The sequence below is a fragment of the Myiozetetes cayanensis genome, unplaced genomic scaffold, assembly GCF_022539395.1.
Source record: "Myiozetetes cayanensis isolate MyiCay16 unplaced genomic scaffold, myiCay2020 scf3, whole genome shotgun sequence".
NCBI classification, from domain to species: Eukaryota; Metazoa; Chordata; class Aves; order Passeriformes; family Tyrannidae; genus Myiozetetes; species Myiozetetes cayanensis.
This window is the reverse complement of record NW_026087521.1, coordinates 38,116,777-38,137,753: the sequence shown is the minus strand read 5'-3', so window position 1 is coordinate 38,137,753 and position 20,977 is coordinate 38,116,777. Positions and strand designations below refer to the sequence as shown.

Genomic DNA, 20,977 nt, shown 5'->3' with positions numbered 1-20,977 from the left:
GAGGCAGCGGGCAGGAGCCATCCCGGCTCCCCGGCACAGCCGCCGCCGCTTTCCCGCCGGGCGCGGGGCCGGTGGCGGGAAGGGCGCGCGGGGCAGGGCGGGCAGCGCCAAGAAAAGGAGCGAAACGGCCCCGCGCGGGCGGGAGCCCCGTCCCGCGCGCCCGACGCCGCGCGCCGCCCGCCGGCGCGCTGATTGGCCGGCGGCGCAGCCGGGGCTCCCCGGCGGCCGCGCCTGATTGGCCGGATTGTAAAGCGATGTCTGAGGGCGCCTGGCGGGAGCGGCACAGCCGCGCGCCCACCGCGCGCCCCGGCCCCGGCCGCGGTGAGGGCGCGGAGCCCGCGGAGCCGCCCGCCCCTCCCTCCTTCCCCCTCCTGCCCGCTCCCTGCCCCGCTCCCTGCCCGCTCCCCGCCCGGCAGCGCAGACCGGCTCCGCGCTCCCCTCGCGTCCCGCCGCGACGGGAGCGGCTCCTCATAAGGGCCGGGCTAAGGGCGCCTTCTCCCTTTGCAGATGGAGGTGAGCGTGCTGGCGCTGCGGGACCTGGCGAGCGCCCGGCCGGGGCGGCGGGGCCGCGCCGAAGCGGCCCAGAAGGTGAGCGGGCGGGCAGGGCACGGGCCGGTCGGTGCCCGGCGCCGCGGGTTCCCTGAACGCGTTGCACCGGAGCCCCGCGCCGGCCCGGGCGGAGAGGAGGGATGGAGGGAGGGATGAAGGGAAGGAGGGCGGCGGGACCGGCGGGCGAGTGCAGAGCCGCGACCCGGGGGGCTGGGAGATGACTCGGGCCCTGGATCGGGCTCCTCTCGCTCCCATGGGCAGCGTTTGGGGTTTGCCCATCGGACCTGCTCTGCCCTGCCATATTGGTCCGTACAGCAGCATCTTACCTGTGAGCACTTGGAACAGTGGGGTGTCCAGTGAAAGAACTCCTAGTCGTGCCACCCTTGTCAGTAAGTGACTGCACTCTGGCACTAACTCCCAGGGAAACACTTTAGCTTTCACCTAAGTCAAACTCACTAAGTGATGTCAAGCATCCCAATAGGTACCATGTGGAAAGGTGGTGGGCTCTTGCAGAAACTCACCGTTCTAAAGGTAAGAACCACCAGACCTAACTTGACATGGGAATTGTATGGTCCTGTTATTTAGCACCACTTTGACCGTGCTGATGCACATGCCCACTCTGCTTGCCTTCTGGTCTGTATATGTAAAGTGGTGTTCCCAAGTCAAAAGGCTAAGCAGGGGCCACTCAGGAGAAACAAGCTCATTGTTCCCCTACTGCCTCACCAGCCAGGAGACAGGATATCTAGTCTTGGGCATAACCTTGCTCAGTAATGTCTCCCAAAATAGACACAATTTGTGTCCTGCTGTCCATGCTCAGTCTGAGTCCTCCAAAGATCACATAGTTCTTGTCAGATTCCACTCCTGTTATCTCAGATTTGTTTGAATTCTTGGTTACACAGTAAGTTCATTAAGCCTTTCCAGTCCTCTTGTAATTGTAAGCTATCTCTGCTTGGATCAAGGTCAAGCTCATGCTTCCATCAACTACCCTTGCAGTTTTATGCAGTACAGATGGATGGCGATGGTATAGCATTGCAGTTATTGAAAAAAGAGGAGAGAGGGTAAAAGTGTTTCTTACCTTAGTAGGCAATTACAAAAGTAGGAAATAAATATGTGAAAGGGAGTAGACATGCTTCTCATGTAGAGCCATTATTTTTTTCACTGTGATATTTGCACAAACACGAAAATTTGAGGTGCTGAAACAGGAGCTTCAGTTGCCCTCACTGCAGTTCCATTACCACTAGCCACAGTGAACAGGAACTTGAGGAGAAGGTAGACTTTCTCCATTACTTAAGTAATTGATTCACTGCCAAACGTGAAATTGCGAGAATATATTGAGTGCCATCACGATGTGAACATATGTACTAAGAACTACCATGTCCTCTAAATTGATCCCTAATTATCACAGTATAGTAAGTTACAACTGGCTGACTGTTAATTGTAAAAAGAGATGTATTTATTATATCCTTTTGTGTAATTCATAGATGAACATATGCAGACGTGCTCTTCATCAGTGCTCAGAGAACAGTGCTTTTGATGTGCCAAACTTGTTTCCAGTTTCAATGATACAAACCTGCTCCTAGTAAAAGCCAGTTTCAATTGTTACTAAAACTTCTTTCTCCTTTCTAGCTAGACTGTACCTGTTAAGATGATTTGTGGCATCACCTATTTAAATATCTATCTCAACTAGTGAATAGTTAAATTACTTCAAATAAAAGCCAAAACTTAGGAAAGTTCTTGCAGCAAACCAGTATAACTTAATATTTAATATTAATTGGCTTTTATGCCATTTCTGAGTTGGATTTGTTGCAGCACAAAATATTCAGCCTCAAAGTTGTCATGTTAGACTTTTAAAACTAATTTGGAAAAAAAATGCAGCTGTAATCTTAATCTGAGCCGGAAGACTTGCTCAGTTTGAGACCAAAGAGCCATAGTTACACTGAAGAGTTAAGAACTTCAAACCTGAATTTTAGTTTAAAAGCAGTTTGCTGTGATTTCAAATGGGTTTCATCACCCATTACAGCATGTTATAAGCTCTTCTAGGTTTCTGATGATAATCTGTTCAATTTGCTTTCTGTCTCACTTCACTCAAGGTGCATGCTAAATCCAGAAACCACTGAACAATATTAGCTAGAGTTCCAGAAAACAGTGTCCTGTTTATAGGGTATTAAGGGGAATTAAGTGATACCTGAACTATCTAAAGAGAACATTAATCTCCCTGGGCAAGAAGAAAAAGTGTGACTTTCTGCATGGGTATTTCTGGAAGTTCTATACCAGGCCTAGGATATTTGGGTCACAGTTTCTGATATCCTGCAAAGAAAGCCAATGTGGCATCCTGTTTACTTAATTCTGTGAATCTTCATTAGCTATTTACACTAATAGGCTAGAATGAAGTAGTGTTTCTTGTTGCTCAAAAAACAGATCTCAGCTCAAGGATACCACTGATGCTTGCTTCAGTCAGTCCCTTGAAATGAGTTGATCTGTAGTGATAATTCTTGAAATAAGAGAAAGGGGCAAAAATGGATCCAAAGATGAAATATGAAAGAAGTTTGATTGCAGCTAGGGAGTGGAAGGAGTTGAGTTTCATTCAAGGAATGATAAAGATCAGCTGATGAACTAGACTTTTCCTTCTAGCAGCTCTTAGCTGTAGTCAAGGAACAGTTACGGAGATTTCTTTGTTTCTTTGAGCAGCAGATGACAGTGCAGATGCAAAACTTTTCTCACTTGCACAAGAAGTCACATCCGATTCAGTTTGACATTTTGTGACAGTTTGATCTGCATCCCCACTATGGCTTTTAACTAGGCACCTTTCAAACAGAACTGTGTATTTTCTTGCTAAGTGCAATATGACCAGTGCTTTATTTCAGTTTTGCTGCGATTTGGTGATTTATGTTTGAGGGCAATGATGTCTTGTAATAACAGTCAGAGTTTAAAAGCCTAATATACCACAAGTTGCATTCGTTGACCTCAGGTTCTGTATTTCAAGGCAGTATCTCATATACACTTCCTCCAGTACAGCAGCATGTAGAATATTTTACCACTTCCAACAAAGGCAGAAGAACTGTGCTAAATATATCTATGAGTATCAAGGCATGAGTCACTACAATTACCTTCATAAGAACGGTGAAATTGATTGTTGGAATGTTTTCTTTCCTGTTTTGTTTAAAGAACTTTGTTTTTAATAGGAAAACATATTTGATCGATCCAGGATGGCCCCAAAGACTCCCATTAAGAATGAACCAATTGATCTATCGAAGCAAAAAGGCTGCACACCGGAAAGAAATCCAATTACACCTGTTAAGATCATTGACAGACCTCAGCCTGATCCCTGGACCCCTACTGCTAACCTGAAGATGCTTGTTAGTGCTGCTAGCCCTGACATGAGGGACAGAGAGAAGAAGAAAGAGCTCTTCAGACCCATAGAAAACAGTGAGCAGAGTGACACACCTGATTCATTACAGGTGAGACTCAGAACACGATTACCTTATGTTCAGTTAGGACTCAGACCTTCCTTAAATTGCTCCTCAGTTTTCTTCCAGCCGATCCCTCAATCCGTATAGAAAACTCCAGAATGATAAGACACTCCCAAGGACAGTTGCCTGCACAGCACTGGCTGAGCAATAGGACATCAAAAGACTAAAAGTAACTGTCTTACTAGTAACTGACCTGAGACCTCCTCAAGAGCCTGAATATTACTTAAAAGGACAGTGAAGGAATATTTCCTCAGTACTTCTGAACCACATTAGGAAGTAAATTGCCAGATCAGTTTTAAACAGGCATCATTTTCAAAAATAAATTCAACAATGAAAGAGCATGGTTTTCAAATCTTACACCTTGTCCACAACAACCCTGCAAAGTGGTCAGCTGAAACCTTTCTCCCTCTTTCCATCCCAGCCCCCAGACTAGTGGTCAAGTGTTAGGAAGATTTTTACTCACCAAGATTTGGGCAATGCAGATGTTGATCCCTGTCCTTGCCTTGGGAAGTATGTCCCTGGAGAAAATGTTGTCAGGTTGTAGTAACTGTCATTACAGTTTTCTTCTTTCATACTCTTTTTGTTCCAACCACTACTTTTCCTCTCCTGGATTATTTCCTGTATAATATCCTTCCCTGGTGATTTCAGTGACAGGAAAAGAGTTCTGGGGTCCTCCTACTGAGAAGCATCATTTGATAGGCCACAGATCACACTGAAGTGTAGTTTTTACAGCAAGTACAGTGACTACAGTAGTCTAGAGAATTCTGCATGATCATAACAAAAGATTATTCCTAAAATAGCATCCAGTAAGTAAAAGATAGTTATGTTAGAGATTACTTCATTACCACTCTGAGCCTGCTAAGATCACACAGCATTTTTGGGGTGGCTACTATAAAGAGTTCAAATATTTTCTAGTTAATAAAACTTACACTTAATAATCTTCTTTGCTTAGAAAGGTAACTTATAAAAGAACTAGAAGTGTTCCTGTAAGAATACTACTATTTCCATACCATATAAAACTCAAAGAATTCTATCAGAGCAACAGCCTGCCACAAGGTTACTTAATCACAACTAACAAAGGACAGTTTGAGATCCCATATGCAAGGAAATGTGGCCACCAGCTTCAGCTTTTCTTTGCCAGAGAGCAAAACTTATTTTCCCTTTTTTGACACAGAAGAAAACCCCAAGGTTACCAGAAAAACCCTCCATCATTCTCATTTTGTGATAAATAAACATACCTCTTTGTACATACTTGGCATCACAGTTTTGTTGTTTTTTATTTTTTTACCCCTTCAGGGACAGAAAGACCATGTTCAGACCATCTTACAGAATGCCTTAACATAACAGCTTGACTGAGTTTAAGGTTCAAAGACTGGGTAGTGCCTTTTATAGTCTCTTAGCACTGTGCCCCCAGCCCTTCCCCAAGCACTGCTGTCTTAGAGTGATAAAGTCACTGTGAAGGGCAGCAAAATCTTTTGAAAGAGGTTTTGCAGGAACTCTTTGATGTCTTCTGCATCTTCTGGTTTATTAGATCCAGAACTGTTTGAGGGAATATTCCTTCTACTCTCAAAAAGAAGTACTCTTTCTGAGTAGGATCTTAACATCTGCGAGTCTTGGGTTTTTGGTATTACAGGTTTTTTTCCTTATGCATGACCATTATTTCATGATAGTGCAGATAAGAGTTTTTCTGTAGATATCTTGTGTCATGAATTAAAAAGGGCTTGCAAGTGTGTCACCCGAGTGCTCTGTGCTTGCAAGAAGTCCATGGTTTTTTTCCTTATTAGAAAATCTGAGCTTAAATATTGCTAGCACCTGAAATATGCCTCACTTGACTATGTCTTGCTTTTAAAGCTCCGCACTAAAGGGTTAACATTTATTTTTTAACAGTATGATATAGTAGACGACACCACGGTTGATGAATTTGAAAAGCAGAGGCCCAGCAGAAAACAGAAAAGCTTAGGACTTTTGTGCCAAAAGTTTCTAGCTCGCTATCCAAATTACCCATTGTCAACAGAGAAAACTACTATTTCTTTGGATGAAGTGGCTTCAGTTCTTGGTATGTATACCTGCAAAAATGGGGTAACTGATCACCTGGGTGGGCCTTCCAAAGATCATCTTCTAACAGACTACATTCAAAATCTGCCTTTCCTATGGTCTGAATGCTCTTTTAATCATACTAATCAAGAGTTGGAAATGCCTAAAGTTCCTGAGTGTCTTTGCTGCCTCCCCGGGCAGATGGAGCTCGTTAGCCCTTAAAGGCAACCCATCTACGTCCTGAGGACCTCACTGCCACCGTCCAAGCTCGCTTGGCCCCGACAGATGAACCTTAGGATTAAAGGGTGGGCTCAGTTCCGCGCACACTGTGTCTCACCTAAAAAATCCAATGCGCAGGCTGGAAGGTGTAAAGACCTTCCCCGGATCTTCGCTTGCGAAGACTGGCCATTAATACTACCATTTTGAAGTCTGCTTTCTGACAGTACTTTTCGCTGGACAAATCTTGACTCCAGCTGTTTACCAACTCTGTTACTTTCTTAAATATTCAATTTATTGAACACTGAAGGAGTCAGAAGTTAAAAAAAACCGCTGAAGAAGGACTTATAAACAACAGATTTTGTCAAAATTAGATATTTGAGGAAATGATTGCAAACTACTAGGTGTAGGAAACTACTTGGGTTTACTGCAGGACTTCTGCAACGTGTCTGACATTATGTCTTCCAAGATCTCATGTTTCTCAAGGTTATCTTAGATTTGAATGATGTCCTCTGTGACTCTGTTAAGAAAGGCCTTGAAATACTCATTTATTTGACTTAGTAATGGGAAGTGGAAATAGGCTAGAATTCAGATTAGGTAATTAGTTATATTACTTTTAAAATTAATTATTCTTTGGGATTTTGTAGTTACTCCTTTATGTGTTTGCATGCGATGCTTGTGCTCCAGCCTTGTACAGCTGAACATGAATAGTTCTTTATTTTGTGTTGGGAGTGACATTACCTTGCTTTTCTAAATGGTAGAAACTTTCTTTTAAAACTTATTGTGGGAAATTTTGCCTCCCAGGAGAGGGCGTGTTTGTCCTTCTCCCTTTGTTTTCTCTTCCTTGCTTGCTTGTATCCACTTGCCTCAGTGACAACAAAATTACTCACATGTTGCTGCTCTCTGTGTAACAAATGAGGGATGTGATACAGCTTTTGCTACAAATGTATATTGCTTTGTTCTCTGAACAACAATGGAAAGGGCACGAAGGGGGCTATACTGCTGATGCCTGAAACACACCAGGATTTGTGTAGTACTCTTGTTTTTCAGGAGTATGTTTCAATCCAAGATTTTCACCCTCTTAGAAATACTCATTAATTGTTTCACCTAATATCCATTTGAGGCTGGTAGGTATTATCCATATTCTCCAGAAGGGTAAATAGATGCATCAAGACCTTGCATTCCCCATGGAAGTCTTTCAAAACCTTTCCCACTAACTAGCACTTGTTCTGCTCTGCTGATATTAACTGTTAGGAGCTTTCAGGTGCAGATGATGTCACCACCTTATAGTGCCCTGTGTTATCTATAACAGCCACGCTTCAAACAGCATGGGACACAAGTACTCGGGACAGTGAGCAGAGCCACCAACCTGTTCTTATTCAGTCCCCAACCTTGCTCACATCAGTCAGGCAGAACTCAAGCTGGGCATATTTCATGGATTTCCCATAGGTGTAGACCCAGCTAGCACTGAGGACTCATTTCTGCTGCATTTGGGAACAGTGGGTCACATCCTATGCTGCTTTGCACTTTGTGAAGCTTTTAATGCTCCTCTGCTTGGTACTTGCTTAGCAAGTAAAAGTAAGTGTGCCCTTGGAAATGCAAGTAGAGGACCACACTCCCACTGGTTCCTATATGAGGGACTTTTATCTCTACACCATGTCAGTGCCAGGCTCAGATGCTTTACTGCCCTCTGTTACACACAGGCTTGTGCATAGTTATGTGTCTGAGCTCTGAAGCTCTCTGTCAGGAAGGGCCAAAATGCTCTGAAAACCTCAGGGCAGTCTAGGCAGTCTTAGTGAATGGGGCTGAGCAGACTGCAATCAGTTCTAAACACAGTTTAAGTGCTTTAGGCTGAAGCCATGGCTGGACAGGAAGTTAAGAAAATAGACAAAGAGCAGCATACAATGAGGCTGGCCACACATAAATCAGGTCTTAATTGTGCAAATATGGATGTGTTCAGGTGAATAGTGAAAAATGTGTTGTGGACACTCAGTATTAGAGAACAGCCAGTTCTCTGTTCGCTTCTGCTGAACAGCACATTAAATCTGATGAGCATCTATGTCTTCCTCCCTCTCCCCCCCACCCTTAAAACAGGAGTTGAACGGAGACGAATTTATGATATAGTGAACGTCCTGGAGTCGTTGCACTTGGTTAGCCGTGTGGCCAAGAACCAGTACTGTTGGCATGGCCGCCACAACCTCAGCCAAACTCTGAAAATGCTTCAGGAAGCAGGAGAGCTGCAGTATGGAGAGCTAATGACCTTCCAGCCTAAGGAGCAGGACTTAGAGTACAAATTTGGAGAACGGAAAAAGGAAACTATTCCTCATTCCCAGGACAGATCATTACTGGACTTTTCAGAACCAGATTGCAGCTCTGGTAAGATAACTGTTGAGTGTGATAATACACAGACACAAGTCTCTTTCTCAGTTTACCTTGTGACTTTTTCCCTTGCTTTACTTTTAAATTAAATAGGAAAAAATTATCCTTCCCAAAAAGGTGCTGAATGGAGAGTGCGGAATACATCCTTCTATTCTGTCCCTAACATAGGTCTCAAGACAGACTTTTCCCTCTGTGCTACAAACTGGCAGGAATTCTACTAGATACTCTAGTTCTTTCCTCACCTGTACCTGACAGTAAACACTATCCTGCCAGAAGGTGCCATCTTCATTTGTCCACTGTTTCATGCTGCCCACATAACACAATGGTTTAAGTTACAAAGTCCGTTGGAATCACAAAATTATAGTGGCACAAAACTGTGTAACCTAGCATAACACTGTCTTTGGAATCTGACTTTCTAAAAGCTCTTTCTGCAATTTTTATTGCCTTTTGAAGAGACACTTCTGTCTGCATTACTCAGCTGCCTTTCAAAAGATTTCTGCTTCCTGACAAGTAAATACTTTGCTCCTTTTGCATGTGAGAAACCTACTTACTAGTTTTCTGGCCGTGATGGATGACATATGCTAAGAGGCTTGGGTATTATTTGTAACACAGCTTCTGCAAACAGCAGAAAGGACAAGTCATTGCGGATTATGAGCCAAAAGTTTGTCATGCTGTTCCTTGTCTCCAAGACCAAGATAGTCACTCTGGACATCGCAGCAAAGATACTGATAGAAGAAACCCAGGATACAGTGGACCACAGCAAATTTAAAAGTAAGCTGGCTAATGAGAGGCAAATGAATCAATCAGTGAGTAAAGAAAACCAGGGCATGTTTGGATTGACACCAGTAGGTAACAGCAAGAGCGGGTCATGAATCTTTTGCTGAAGTATGGTTTGGGTTTTTTTAATTGCAAGTGTCAGTTTGTGAAAACAGCTTGGTATGGGGAAGAGTCACTTTGACAATTATCTCCCAAGTTTTAGCTTCAGAATGAAGGATTTTTTTTTTTGGCTGACTTCTTTCATACTTAAACCCTCTTTCTTGTATTGCTCTGAATGATGTTTCAGAACTTATTGAACTGAAACATGATATTTAATTTGATGGAAATAATTTTCTTCTCTGCAGAAATGTGTTACTTCTCCTTTTTACCCCAGCAGTCTTTCACAGCTGGATGGCAGTTTGCTTTTCAGTTAGTGGGATTAGTACCTCAATTCCTTGGACAACATGGAAAAACTCAGTATTAGTAAATAATTTTCTAAGATAAAGACTTTTATTTTAAGTCTTTAAGGTACTTTTAAAATAAAGTACTTGCACTTCAGTCTTAAAATTCTACCCCAAATATCAGGAGAAATGTGAGGAGTATAACTGAGCAACACGTGGGTATCATAGTCAAGTAAAAGATGTTATTTACTAGAGTCACAGAGATTTTTCTGAGTGTGTTACAATTTTTAAAAATGATAAACATGTGTCCTCTTTGGATTAGCTGTGGACTCTTGTGCCTCTTGCCCCCAGCTTGTTATTACCCCATGTGAAGGTACCTGCCTTTTCTGGGAAAATTGTTGATGTAATCATTCTCTAACCTATTTCCATCAAAATGAGGTAGGGGAGCTTAAACCTGAGCAGCAGTGACAATCAGGTGGGAGCTGGCATGGCAGGCTTCATAGGAGGTGGCCTAAGTCCATCCCAATTTGATTTTACCCACCTCATCTGTGAAAGCTGTGGTGATGTTCTGGAATGAAATTACCATGTACTTATACACTGTATCCATTGAAACCTGACTATCTTAACTATTTCTGCATTTTGTTGTTAGCAAAGGTACGAAGATTGTATGATATCGCCAACGTTCTCACCAGCCTAGGCTTGATCAAGAAAGTTCACGTCACAGAGGAACGAGGACGCAAACCAGCCTTCAAGTGGATTGGGCCTGTGGAATTCTCTGGAAAGACTGGTAACTTGTATAGCTTGCTTTTATTTTCTTTTTGCTTTGACAGTCCCTTCTCAAGTGATAAAGGTTGCTTTCTGTGTGTAAAGCATGGCTCAGCTTTCATTGTGTACCCTGTGATTATTAACTGCTGCCAGGTCAACATTGGCCCTTATTAGACTTTGTGCTCAAGAGCTGGGGCTGTGGAGGGATGTTGAAGGATACTGTGTCTACTGACTTAGATATACTATGCATAACTGCAGGAATTGTAGAGTGGTGGCAGATAATGCCAACATCTTCAAATTCGGGTCCACAGCTTTTCTGGGTTGCAAAATCTCAGTAATTCCACAATAATTATACAGTGAATTATTTTCTTTGTAAGGGGACTTACCAGGGTAGAGTAGGGCTGTTTCTTGGAGATGTCCCCTTGTACAAAAGGTTTGTCTGCAAAGAATGAGGCAGTGGGACAGAGTGTCTCTGTAAGCTGATGATTCTTATCTGGAAGCCAGAGCAAAGGCAAGCCCTTCGGCTTTGAGATTTGGGTCAGGCCAGTGCCAGGACCAAGTAAAAGTGAAGGATAATGTTAATGCCATCTTAGTACTGTTTCTCCTCCTGGCTACTATGGAATGGATAGGAGGGAAGCTCTTACCTTGTCTACTGGTGCCTGCTGAGCTCTAAATCTCTTTCAGTGTTGTGGGGATTGAAATAGTATGGAGGCTACCTCTTCCCTTAAGGCCAAGTTTGGTAACATGGAAGAAGCCTAAATGATGAACTATGTTGCCTGAAGGACTGTTGTATAAAATTATGTCCCTACAGATGAGCTGAGAGGGCATAGCCCAAGATCTGATTCTCTGCCAGAGAGAGGAGCCTGTGCCCAGTATCAGATCTGTGGTGCTGGGAAGCAAAGGTTTACACGTCACGCTTCATTTAATGGTGCACAGCCTTGTGAAGGGACCAGAAGGAAGGTCAGTTCTGAGCCCAACAGCCCACATCAAGAGAGGCAAGGTAACTACTAGTGAAACATGTTGTTTTGTATGCCACTGTATCTGCTCAAATGACAGCCCATCAATTTAAGGCACTTGATTGTCTGAATCAGTGTTTCAGTTCAATATGTGAATTACTCTTGGGAGGTATCTATATTTACCTGTCCATGTGATGACGAGATTTGTGGTTTAGACCTTCCAGTCAAGTGCCTAAAGTTAGATGAGGTGAATCTGGGCCATACTGTCTTAAATCTGCAGTTGGTTTTCTGGAAATATTTCTGTTCTCTACTAACTAACTATACTACAGTTTCTTATGTTAAAATTTGGCATAGATTCTTTAGCCACAAAATGCTTGTTTATATTATGGTTCCTAATGTAATGAATTTTACTGTACCAATCTAATGAATAGTTGTTGAAAAAGATAAAGCAATTACAGGGCTTTTCACAGTCCCCTCTTATAGGAAATAATGATGCTGAACACCTCTCCAGTGAGACTGAGAGTTCTGAGTGTCTTGCAGGTTCTAGCTCTAGGTGATTAGTGAATGTTATAAAAATGTCTCAAGACTGAAAAATTAGAGCAATTATTTTATATGGCCAGTATGAAAATATGCTTGGTAAACCTACCTGGGATTAATTGAAGACCTCTTTTGTTCTTTCAGCTGGTATTGTGAATTCAGATGAATATTGTTCCAAAATGATAAATCTTGCAGCTGTCTGCAGGCAGAAAATAGAGGAAGATACTAGGTAGGTTGGTGTTAACTCTTGTCCAGTTTCACCTTTGTGCTTGTCATGCTCAGTTTAAGGATAGATTCCATTGCTGAGACTGAGATAAAAAAGTTGCCAGAGTCTTGTTATTACTATTTTAATATTGATAAATGTCAGCGTGGCGGGTTTTCTGTGGTCATTTTATACCCACCTGTACTTGTACCACCATTGTTTTTTCGCTTCTGTAGTTCTTTGTATTCAGGTATGTTTATATATGTCTGCATAGGCTGAGCAAATCATGATTCTGTGGAAAAGACTCTCTGTTTCTTATCTGTCTTCTCTACACCTATCCCTATCTGAATTCATTTGTGAATGATTGACTCTAATCAAGTGCAGCCAAAAGCATTATTGTTCCACCAAAAGCCTGAGAAGTCTGCTTCTGTGTAATTAGAAATAATAAACAGTGACCCTCCTTGTAAACTGTGTAAAAATAGTGGGTGGGGGGATTTTTCCACGTTTATGTCCAAAAATGTACCTGTTTGCTTCTAAGGATAAAATAGGGGTTTAATTTTGGACTAAATGTTTTTCTTCTTTTCATTACTGGTTTTTTTTTTTTAGGAGTAAAGCCTGTGGCACAGAAACTATACCAAATTCAGCAAGGAACTCAAGCATAACCTCACCTTTCTCCCTTCTTCCAGTTCCTGGGGACTCTGATTTTTGTGTTAACCCTTTGCCTCAGGCAGTTTTCCCTGTGGTTCAGGCAGAGGTGCCAAGCCTCTCACTACCAATTGGCATCAGCAGCCAGGCTCCACATCCTTCCACGCCAGCAGCTTCCAAAACAGAAAATGGAAAAGCTACCCTGGTCCCCAACCAACCCTTCCTGTGCTTCCCATCTTCATCCCTTTTTATGTTGTGTGGTGGTCTTCAGGAAAATAACTTGAGCGAGACCCTGCCCACTGCAGGAGACAAGGGAAACAGGAGTGCCGAAACTGTCTGCCAAAAACGCAGCTCCCACAAGTGCACGTCACCCTCTTCACCTGCAGATGATGAAGAGCCAGCTGCTAAAAAGCAGACTATGGAGCAGAGTGATCTGCCCCTCTCACTTGTAGTACCCAAGGTAAAGTGATTTTCGTTATCACTTAGGCTTTATCATAGCGAGGAAAGACTTTTGCCAAAGACAATGTTTTCAGAAGTGAAAACTCACTATACCACTCTTGTTAGAGATACAAATGCTGCCTCCCATATGTTAATAAAATTGTAAAGGAGCTATGTCAGGAAGCACAGGCACTAACTGGGAGATGTTTTCACATTGCTAGGGGAAAATGGACTGTGATTGCTTTGCCTAGTGATGTGATGCTCAGCTGCTCTTTGGAATCAGTGTCTTAATCATTGTCTTGAACAAAACAATGTGTCAGAGGGGAAGAAGTCAATGTAACTATTTCTCCTCATCTTCCTCTGTTAGCTTGGGCTTTTCCAGACAGCAGCAGCATTGCTTATTCCGCTGAGCTATAGCAAATGTTGTTTGTACTTTCCCACTACTCTACAACCTGAGTCCCTCTCTCTCCAGTTTGGTGTTGCCCACTGCAGGCTGGTGAGAGAAAGATGATGGTGAAGGTGATGTGTAGCTATCTCAGGGTTCTCTTAACTACTGAAAGTAGGGGTCAGGCTCAAGGCCATATCATATAAGCCATTTGAATGTTCAATAGAAATCATTTGAAGCAAGTGGTTTTCCTTATCAATAAAAAATAATCCCAGAGATCAGGTATTTCTTATCTAGTGTTTCCAAGTACTGAAAGTGAACTACAGCAAAGGGCATAGGGCTCAGGCATCACTAATATGGCGCTTCAGTCAAAATTTCTAATTTAGTGATTTGCTAATCAGGTTTGTGCTGCATCTTTGTAGAGATACTCATTTTATTCCATAGGTGAGGAGGGTGCATGAGAGGTATTGCACTGTGTTTTTTCAGTTTGGACACTTTGTTTCCACTTTTGTTTTTGCTTAGAAGCCTTTGGAATCACCCAAGGCTGAATCTACCCCAGGAAATGGCTGTCCCTCTGCTGTGCATCTAGAAACTTACCATCTTGACCTCGCAAGTCCTGCTGCTCCAGAGGCTGCAAACAAGGAGTCTTTAGATTGTCAGGAGCAAGAAAAACGATCTCAGAACACAGACCCTGATGAACCCCCTCCAGGAAATGAGCACATCTCTAAAGAAAATGCCAATCAACCTTTCCAACCACAGTATCTTTATGTTCAGCCTACCACTGGTAAGGACAGCCAAACCTCTATATCTGTTCACTGAGCAAATATGGTGTGCTACAAATAGGTGAATAAGTCTATATTTGGCACAAAAAACCTGATGGCAGTTCTCTGTAGTAGTTTAACAGCTCTGAACTCTCTTGACTCCATGTGAACTGTTGCTCCTCTGAAAAGACAGGCATTTTTCTGAGGTTCTCAAACATTAATAGAGATAATTATTGTGGGTTTTGCATGTTTGAATTATGTGCAGCAAAAAGGATGCTTATCCAGCATTCAAAAGTCGGAGGAGCTGGAAGTCTAGGTTTGGCAGTAAGGGGGCCAAATTAGAGTTGCAGCATCCCCCTGAGTGGATGAATTTAGTTACCTACAAACTTTGTACTGCCTTGTAACATGCATCATCAGGATGCAACCTGATAACCCCCCAAAAACCAAGGCACTGCGAGTGTAGTCAATCCTAGGACACCCTAGGGATAGAGGGGAAGCAGCTGAAAATATTGCAATAGGATTTAGTGTCCACCATGGTTTGTGTGCAGTGGAAGACTGTTTTGTTGGAACAGCACATGTGTGGCAGATTGCCATGACTAGTCCTTTAGTATTTGATTCGCTTGTGGCACAGAGTGCGGTCTATGGATATGACTTAGGATGAAGATGGTCAGTTTGAAAATGCTGATCCTGGTGTTTTGGAAGGTCAGACAAACTGGAAGCCAGAGAAGCTTCTGTTTCAACACAATATTTCAGCTGTTTTCAGAAAAATTAATGTCTTTGTGGTCTGTCTTTGTGGGTGTCTCCCATTTGTTGGGTTTGGTTTAGTTTGGGGTTTCTTTCTCATTAAAAGCAATGTAAATGTTTTCATACAGCAGAGCATATGATTCTTGTTAATGAAAAAAAGAGTTTGTTTAGCCAGGATGTCACTTTTAATTGAAATTAGAAGCAGAAAACAACAAGGTGTGTGTGGTTGGTACTTAATTTGACCAAATTAAATGGATGCGGGTACAGTGAACAAACAGTAGGGGGGGATGTGGAAGAAGGTGAGGAAAAGCAGCTGGACAGAAGAGTCAGGTGTTTGTGACAGTTTTCTTTCTTATTTTTTATTATTTTTGTCATAGTTTACTTCCTAGCCAGACTTTTCTTTATTTTCACACCTTTTTCCTATTTTGGATGAAGTTACAATAACTTACCTCCAACTGTATTAATGCTTTTTTTTTCCTCTCTCTTTGGTTTAGGATTAAGCAGTTTTAATTTCCTGCTCTCTGCGAACCAAGCCCCTGGTGCCATCAGCCTAGCTTCAAACCAGTTACCTTCTCTAAGTGTACCCTGTGTCATGGTGCCATCAGCAGCCTTGGCTTCCTTCCCTCTCGTCTGTTCTCCCTCATTCACCAGTCCTCTTTCCCCGGTTCCCGATGGTTCATTCTCAGCTGCTGCCTCCATGAATTTCAGTATGTCCAGCCTGGCATCAACAACCCCTGTTTTCATAAGCACCACAGCAATGGTCACCCCCAAGGTCTCAACTGCCCCTTCCGTGGATCTACAGCAGCCAGCTCACCCTGCGCTGCACCTGAGTCCTGTGCTTACAAGATCTTGCAGTGCTGTTAAACTGGACTCCCCCGTGTGTGTGGGGCACCCGGTGACCCTCCTGAAGCTGCAGCAGGTAAGGGGGAGAGGTGTGAGTGAGTGATGATGAAAGACACATGCCAGGTCACAGGGCGGGAAGGCATTTTGTGCCACAGGCTGGCGCTGCTGGGTCAGGGTGGTGAGCTGGCACACTGGGAGCTGGTGTCTTCCACTTAGTTTGTGTGTGTCCATGTGTAACAGTGGCACAGGGCTTGGGACAGTGTTGAAGACATAGCTCAGCATCTCGTCCTGAACAGTGAAATGGTTAGTTTTAAAACTCTTATAGGAATTTTAAAATCCCCCAGAAATCTAAGTCATTTCCCCATTTGACATTACCATTGTGTGTTATGCAATGGCTACAGAAACACATCAGGTGGATAGGAAGATTGTTTGTCAGAATTCAGTAGTCAGTTTGCTGCAACATTTCTTCAGGTACTAGTGTCCTGGGTTACCCCCTCAGCCCTGTTCTGATCTCTCTTCACTACATAATGGAAACATAACAGCAGCATCAGAACTGAGGGAAATCAACTATTCTTGTGGGGCTTGTTCATATTTTTTATAAAGCTATTTTTAAAAATTTACCATAGAAACAGGCTTTTGGGTAAAAAAAAGAGAAATCTAAAAGTGAAGGAAGACTCATTTATCTGAAATACGAGTGACATGAAACACTCAAGTCACACTGCATTACCTGGGTCTCTACAACTATTAGCAGTGACATTTTGACACTAATTCAGCTTACATTCTTAAATCTATAGTTCGTTTTCCTATTGTCTAATGCATGACAAGCAGGTTGAACATATGAAAACTTTATGAACATTACTTTATGGTTATATTTTTCGAGCTTTAGAAAAAGGCTATAATAAGAGACTGGTTGGCAGCCAGTCTTATTACAGATATTAGCATTAGAGGTTACAGTAGAGTGATACCTAAAAGAGAAGTGGTCAGGGTTTAGAAGACTAACTTTTTATTTCTCTTGATGCTAACAAATAACAAAAGTGAGTAAAACATCAAGGAAGGGAAAGAGTCATTTAAGCTAAAAGACAAGATTGGCATAAGAATGAATGAATATGAACAAATCGTGAAAAATTTAAGTTGGAAATGAGATAGAGGCTTTCATCTTCTAGCAGTGATGTACTGGCATACAGTTCCAGAACAAAAAGCAGGGGCAAAGCCCATAGCTTTTCATGTGGAGCTTCTGAAAGGATGTGCGTGGTTCTCCCTAGTAGCAGGGTACAGGGATTAATGTCTCCCAGCTGTCCTCTGTTTGCATGCTTGCATGTAGGCTTTGAGAAAACCCTGCTGAATCACTTTGGTTTTGTTTCACAAATAGCCTTCATCAACTCCCCTCACTCCCAAGAGCATTCGTCCTGCACATCATGAGGCATTTTTCAAAACTCCCGGAAGTCTTGGAGACCCTGTGGCATGGAAGAAAAACGAAGGCAACCAGATCAGAAATGCCAGCTCTGTGCAGAGGAGACTGGAAATCTCTGGTACCAGTCCTGACTAATGCCACTCTTTGCGAAGAGTGGACAGATTGTCTTAGGACCCTGTATTGATTACAAGAGAACAAGCTCTTACCTGGCAAGAGGAGCACATTAAAATCTCCTTTTGGCATGCTTCCCCAGGTATCCGCTGGTTCTGTTAACCATATTCTTCACAAATCATCCGTGGTACTGAAATCCTTTTACTGAATTGTTCCTTCAGTAGTGATTTGAATTCAGATTCCGTGCTTCACACAGCCTTGTGGGCATCAAATTGTATTTGGGATTTTAATTTGGAAAATGCTATTGCTGTGAGGAAATGCAAAGAGATTTTGGAGTCCCCAGGGGTTCTTTATTCGTGGTTTTAAGTGAGATGTCTAGCACTTATCTGGGGTAAGCATTTTATTTGCATGTACTCTACTTACCCTGAGTAAATCTGTGGTGAAAATGATAAACTTCTGCAGTTGTGAGAGCAACTGCTTTCTTGGTTCCAATCTGTCAAATCCTGCCTCCGCAGTGCAGCCTCTTGCTATTTATTTTGTATGTTGAAGTGGGATTAGTGCAAAAAAGGATTTTTGCAGCTTCAGAATAACAGATTTTCTCAGGGTAGGATTACTTGAATGTCATTTGGTTGTTGTACAATTTGCCCAGCACTTGTGGTTAGGAAAACCTAATAATAACACAGTATGATTGAATGTATACATATGAAAAATATTAAGACCAAAATAACTGTGAATGTTAACATTGTTATAGTTGTGTTAATGAACTGTTATTAGTCCTTGGGTTGTATTTTTCTTTTACTTCTACTCTAAGCAAAATATGCAAGTTAGATGTAAAGAATACAAAACCTGATTTCTCAAATAGGTTTGACAAAATAATTTGAGTGACAAGCCACTGAGAGGACTGTGCTAAGATTTCATCTCCTGTTTAAACATCTGGTCTAGACTTTATGACCAAGGACCACTGGTAACTCATTAACCACATAATTAGATTCAGTCTAACCTGAGTCTACTAAGTGCCTACTTAGCTGTCTACTTAAGGGGTATGTGCTTAAGTGCCTAACTCTTCACTTACAGGAATTTCTTACCTACTTAATAGAGCATTTGAGCTTATTGGGAAGACAAGGGAGATCTTGTCTACCTAAACCATAAAAAGAAGCTGAAAAGAGCAGGAGCCTCAAATTTTGAAATTACTATAAAAAAACTTTAAAAAATTATCTTTATTCCTTAGGAGAAGGTAATGAGGAAGAAAAGTCTTAACAGTCAACATTCAGAGTCCTCAAATAATGGATGGTGCTATTAATAATATAGGACATAATTTTAAGAGTTAATGCTCTTATGCTTGGGTATGTTTTCACTCATGGAACAAGCTGCAATTAAATTTGTGCAGTTTCCTTTTTAAAAGACAAAGTGTTGCTTTGACATCACGTTTTTCTGGATTTTTAGCAAACATAAGGCCAGCATGATCAGCTCTCTTTGGTACTGGTACTGATTTTCCAAGGGTAGACATGCTGTTGGATGTACTATTTTGTGGTCAGGGGAAGCTAGGACTTTGTTTGAGGGTTGGGGATTTGATGAGGGGGTTTTATTTTTATAATGAAATGTATTATGAAAATGAAATTTAAGGAAGAATTTTAGTGAAGCTGAGAGTTTGAGTAATGTGGCCTTTTCTTAGAATAGACCAATAACAACTTTTTAAGGAGGGCTTGGTTAGCCCTTGTTGAAAGAAAATCTATAGCAGAATTATCATAGGAAATTTCAGGGGTGGTAAAGAGACATCTTCAGACTGCTAATTTTTTTATATTTTAATGACACTACAATTATGAAAGTTTACAGTTTTTCCTTCTGTATTATTTCTTAGAAGAAATAATAAAACACCCACTTAGATTAATTTTTCTTTGAAAAGCAGTGTATAATTAGCATAATGCTGCCCCTGCACTTCTGCTAGCGTGCATGTCTTGCTGTTAAGGCAGGAAACAGGCTGCTAGGGTTCCAGGTGACATGGTGGGTGCCGATTCTCCAAACTTGTCTTTTCTCTTTCCCTCCAGTACGGTGCAGCCTTTTAGTGAAATGGCAACTGGGTGCAGAGAGGAGCATTAGAGGTAATGTTGGCTCTTTGCTCCAATTGAAGCATCGTCACCAAAATTGCCTTTCTTTGTCAGTGATGTTACTGTGTGCCATAACTAACCTAACTATACTTGAAAATGCAGGGACTGAAAATGGATTTTCATTTTCCAATTTCTGCTCCTAGTTTTGGGTTTCCTTACAGCAGGTCTGGAAATGAGGATTGACTGCCTCTTCAGTGGGTCATGGTTGGGAAAGCAGATTTTGGGCCTGGGAGAAGAAGGATGTTGATATGCTGTCTTGGTTTTGACAATGCAAAATTCTCACTAAAATAGAGTGGGACCACTGAGGCTGTTGGGCAGCAAAGGGATCAAGGCTACTTTTGGTACCTGAGCTGCTGAACTAGACCAGTGAGGGGGAAGAGTTGGTTGTCACGAAGGAATGAGTTTACCTTTCCTATTGTTACCTTCACTGAAAGGTAAGAAGTTAAATAAGCTAGGAACATCTCATCAGGAAAGTAGCTTTGGAAAAGCAGAATTTGTATTTGCACTGAGGCGAAGTGCATACCCAGGATGTTCTGCAGGGTTTTTGAAACCTTTCTGTCCCAAAACAGTTGTTGAGGAGAATGATCATATAACTTATACTTGAATCTATCTGCCACGTTTACATTTCTGATTATCTTTTGTAAATTGGTGCTATTTCTGTATTTAAAAAGCTGTATTTTTAATGTAAAGCTGCTTCCAGTTTGTTTCTTTGCACTGCTAGTTTAATGTAGATATTAATTTTATTGCTGTTTATAACTGTTCTTCAGTGATTAGACGTCCTGCTTTTCCTGCTTTCTAGCTATCTTTTTACCTATCTGCATACAGCTTTACTCCAATCACACTGTTGGGTTGAATATTTTTTTATACTATCTTTTAGCAAAATATTAAACTTTTACAGAATAAAAAATGGAATTGAAATTGCGGCTGTGGTTTCAGTATGGAGGACACCCTTGAAAAGAAATATTCATGCACCATGTGTCCAGGTGAGCAGTGCCTTTTGGATGTGAGCACGGAATGAGTAGCGGAGGACAACAGCTTGCGCCAGTGGCTCCGTTGTCCAGCTGTTTTATGCAGCACAGGCACAATTCCCATTCCAGCTTATGCAGGCAGAGACCAGTGCAGTGTAAATTGGCTCTTAAAGTCCTCAAGCAGGCCAGGTCAACACCCAGTGGCCCTGGCCCGAAGCCATGTGGAGTGATGCCCAGCCCCACACCATGAGGGCCCGTCCCACCAGTGCTGTGGGGCCTGTCCTGGACACCCTGTGGCTCT

At 42.2% G+C, this 20,977-nt stretch overlaps 1 protein-coding gene across 1 annotated transcript; it reads left to right on the top strand.

Annotated features, from left to right (window-relative positions):
• The first annotated feature begins 312 nt into the window (after positions 1-312).
• E2F7 (E2F transcription factor 7) lies at positions 313-20,528 on the top strand. Its single transcript, XM_050324439.1, has 13 exons — positions 313-321; positions 508-588; positions 3,732-4,007; positions 5,907-6,075; positions 8,364-8,645; positions 9,261-9,419; positions 10,455-10,592; positions 11,382-11,570; positions 12,208-12,292; positions 12,872-13,370; positions 14,256-14,517; positions 15,733-16,157; positions 17,451-20,528. The coding sequence occupies exons 2-13, from the start codon at positions 508-510 to the stop codon at positions 17,625-17,627; spliced, it is 2,742 nt and encodes a 913-aa protein (XP_050180396.1). The 5' UTR covers positions 313-321; the 3' UTR covers positions 17,628-20,528.
• The last annotated feature ends 449 nt before the right edge of the window (positions 20,529-20,977 follow it).

Excerpts from the sequence above, each read along its gene's own strand:
- E2F7 (XM_050324439.1), top strand. The coding sequence starts at position 508 with ATGGAGGTGAGCGTGCTGGCGCTGCGGGACCTGGCGAGCGCCCGGCCG. Across the intron at positions 8,646-9,260 it reads AGAACCAGATTGCAGCTCTG|CTTCTGCAAACAGCAGAAAG; the intron begins GTAAGATAACTG and ends TTTGTAACACAG. Across the intron at positions 13,371-14,255 it reads TCTCACTTGTAGTACCCAAG|AAGCCTTTGGAATCACCCAA; the intron begins GTAAAGTGATTT and ends GTTTTTGCTTAG.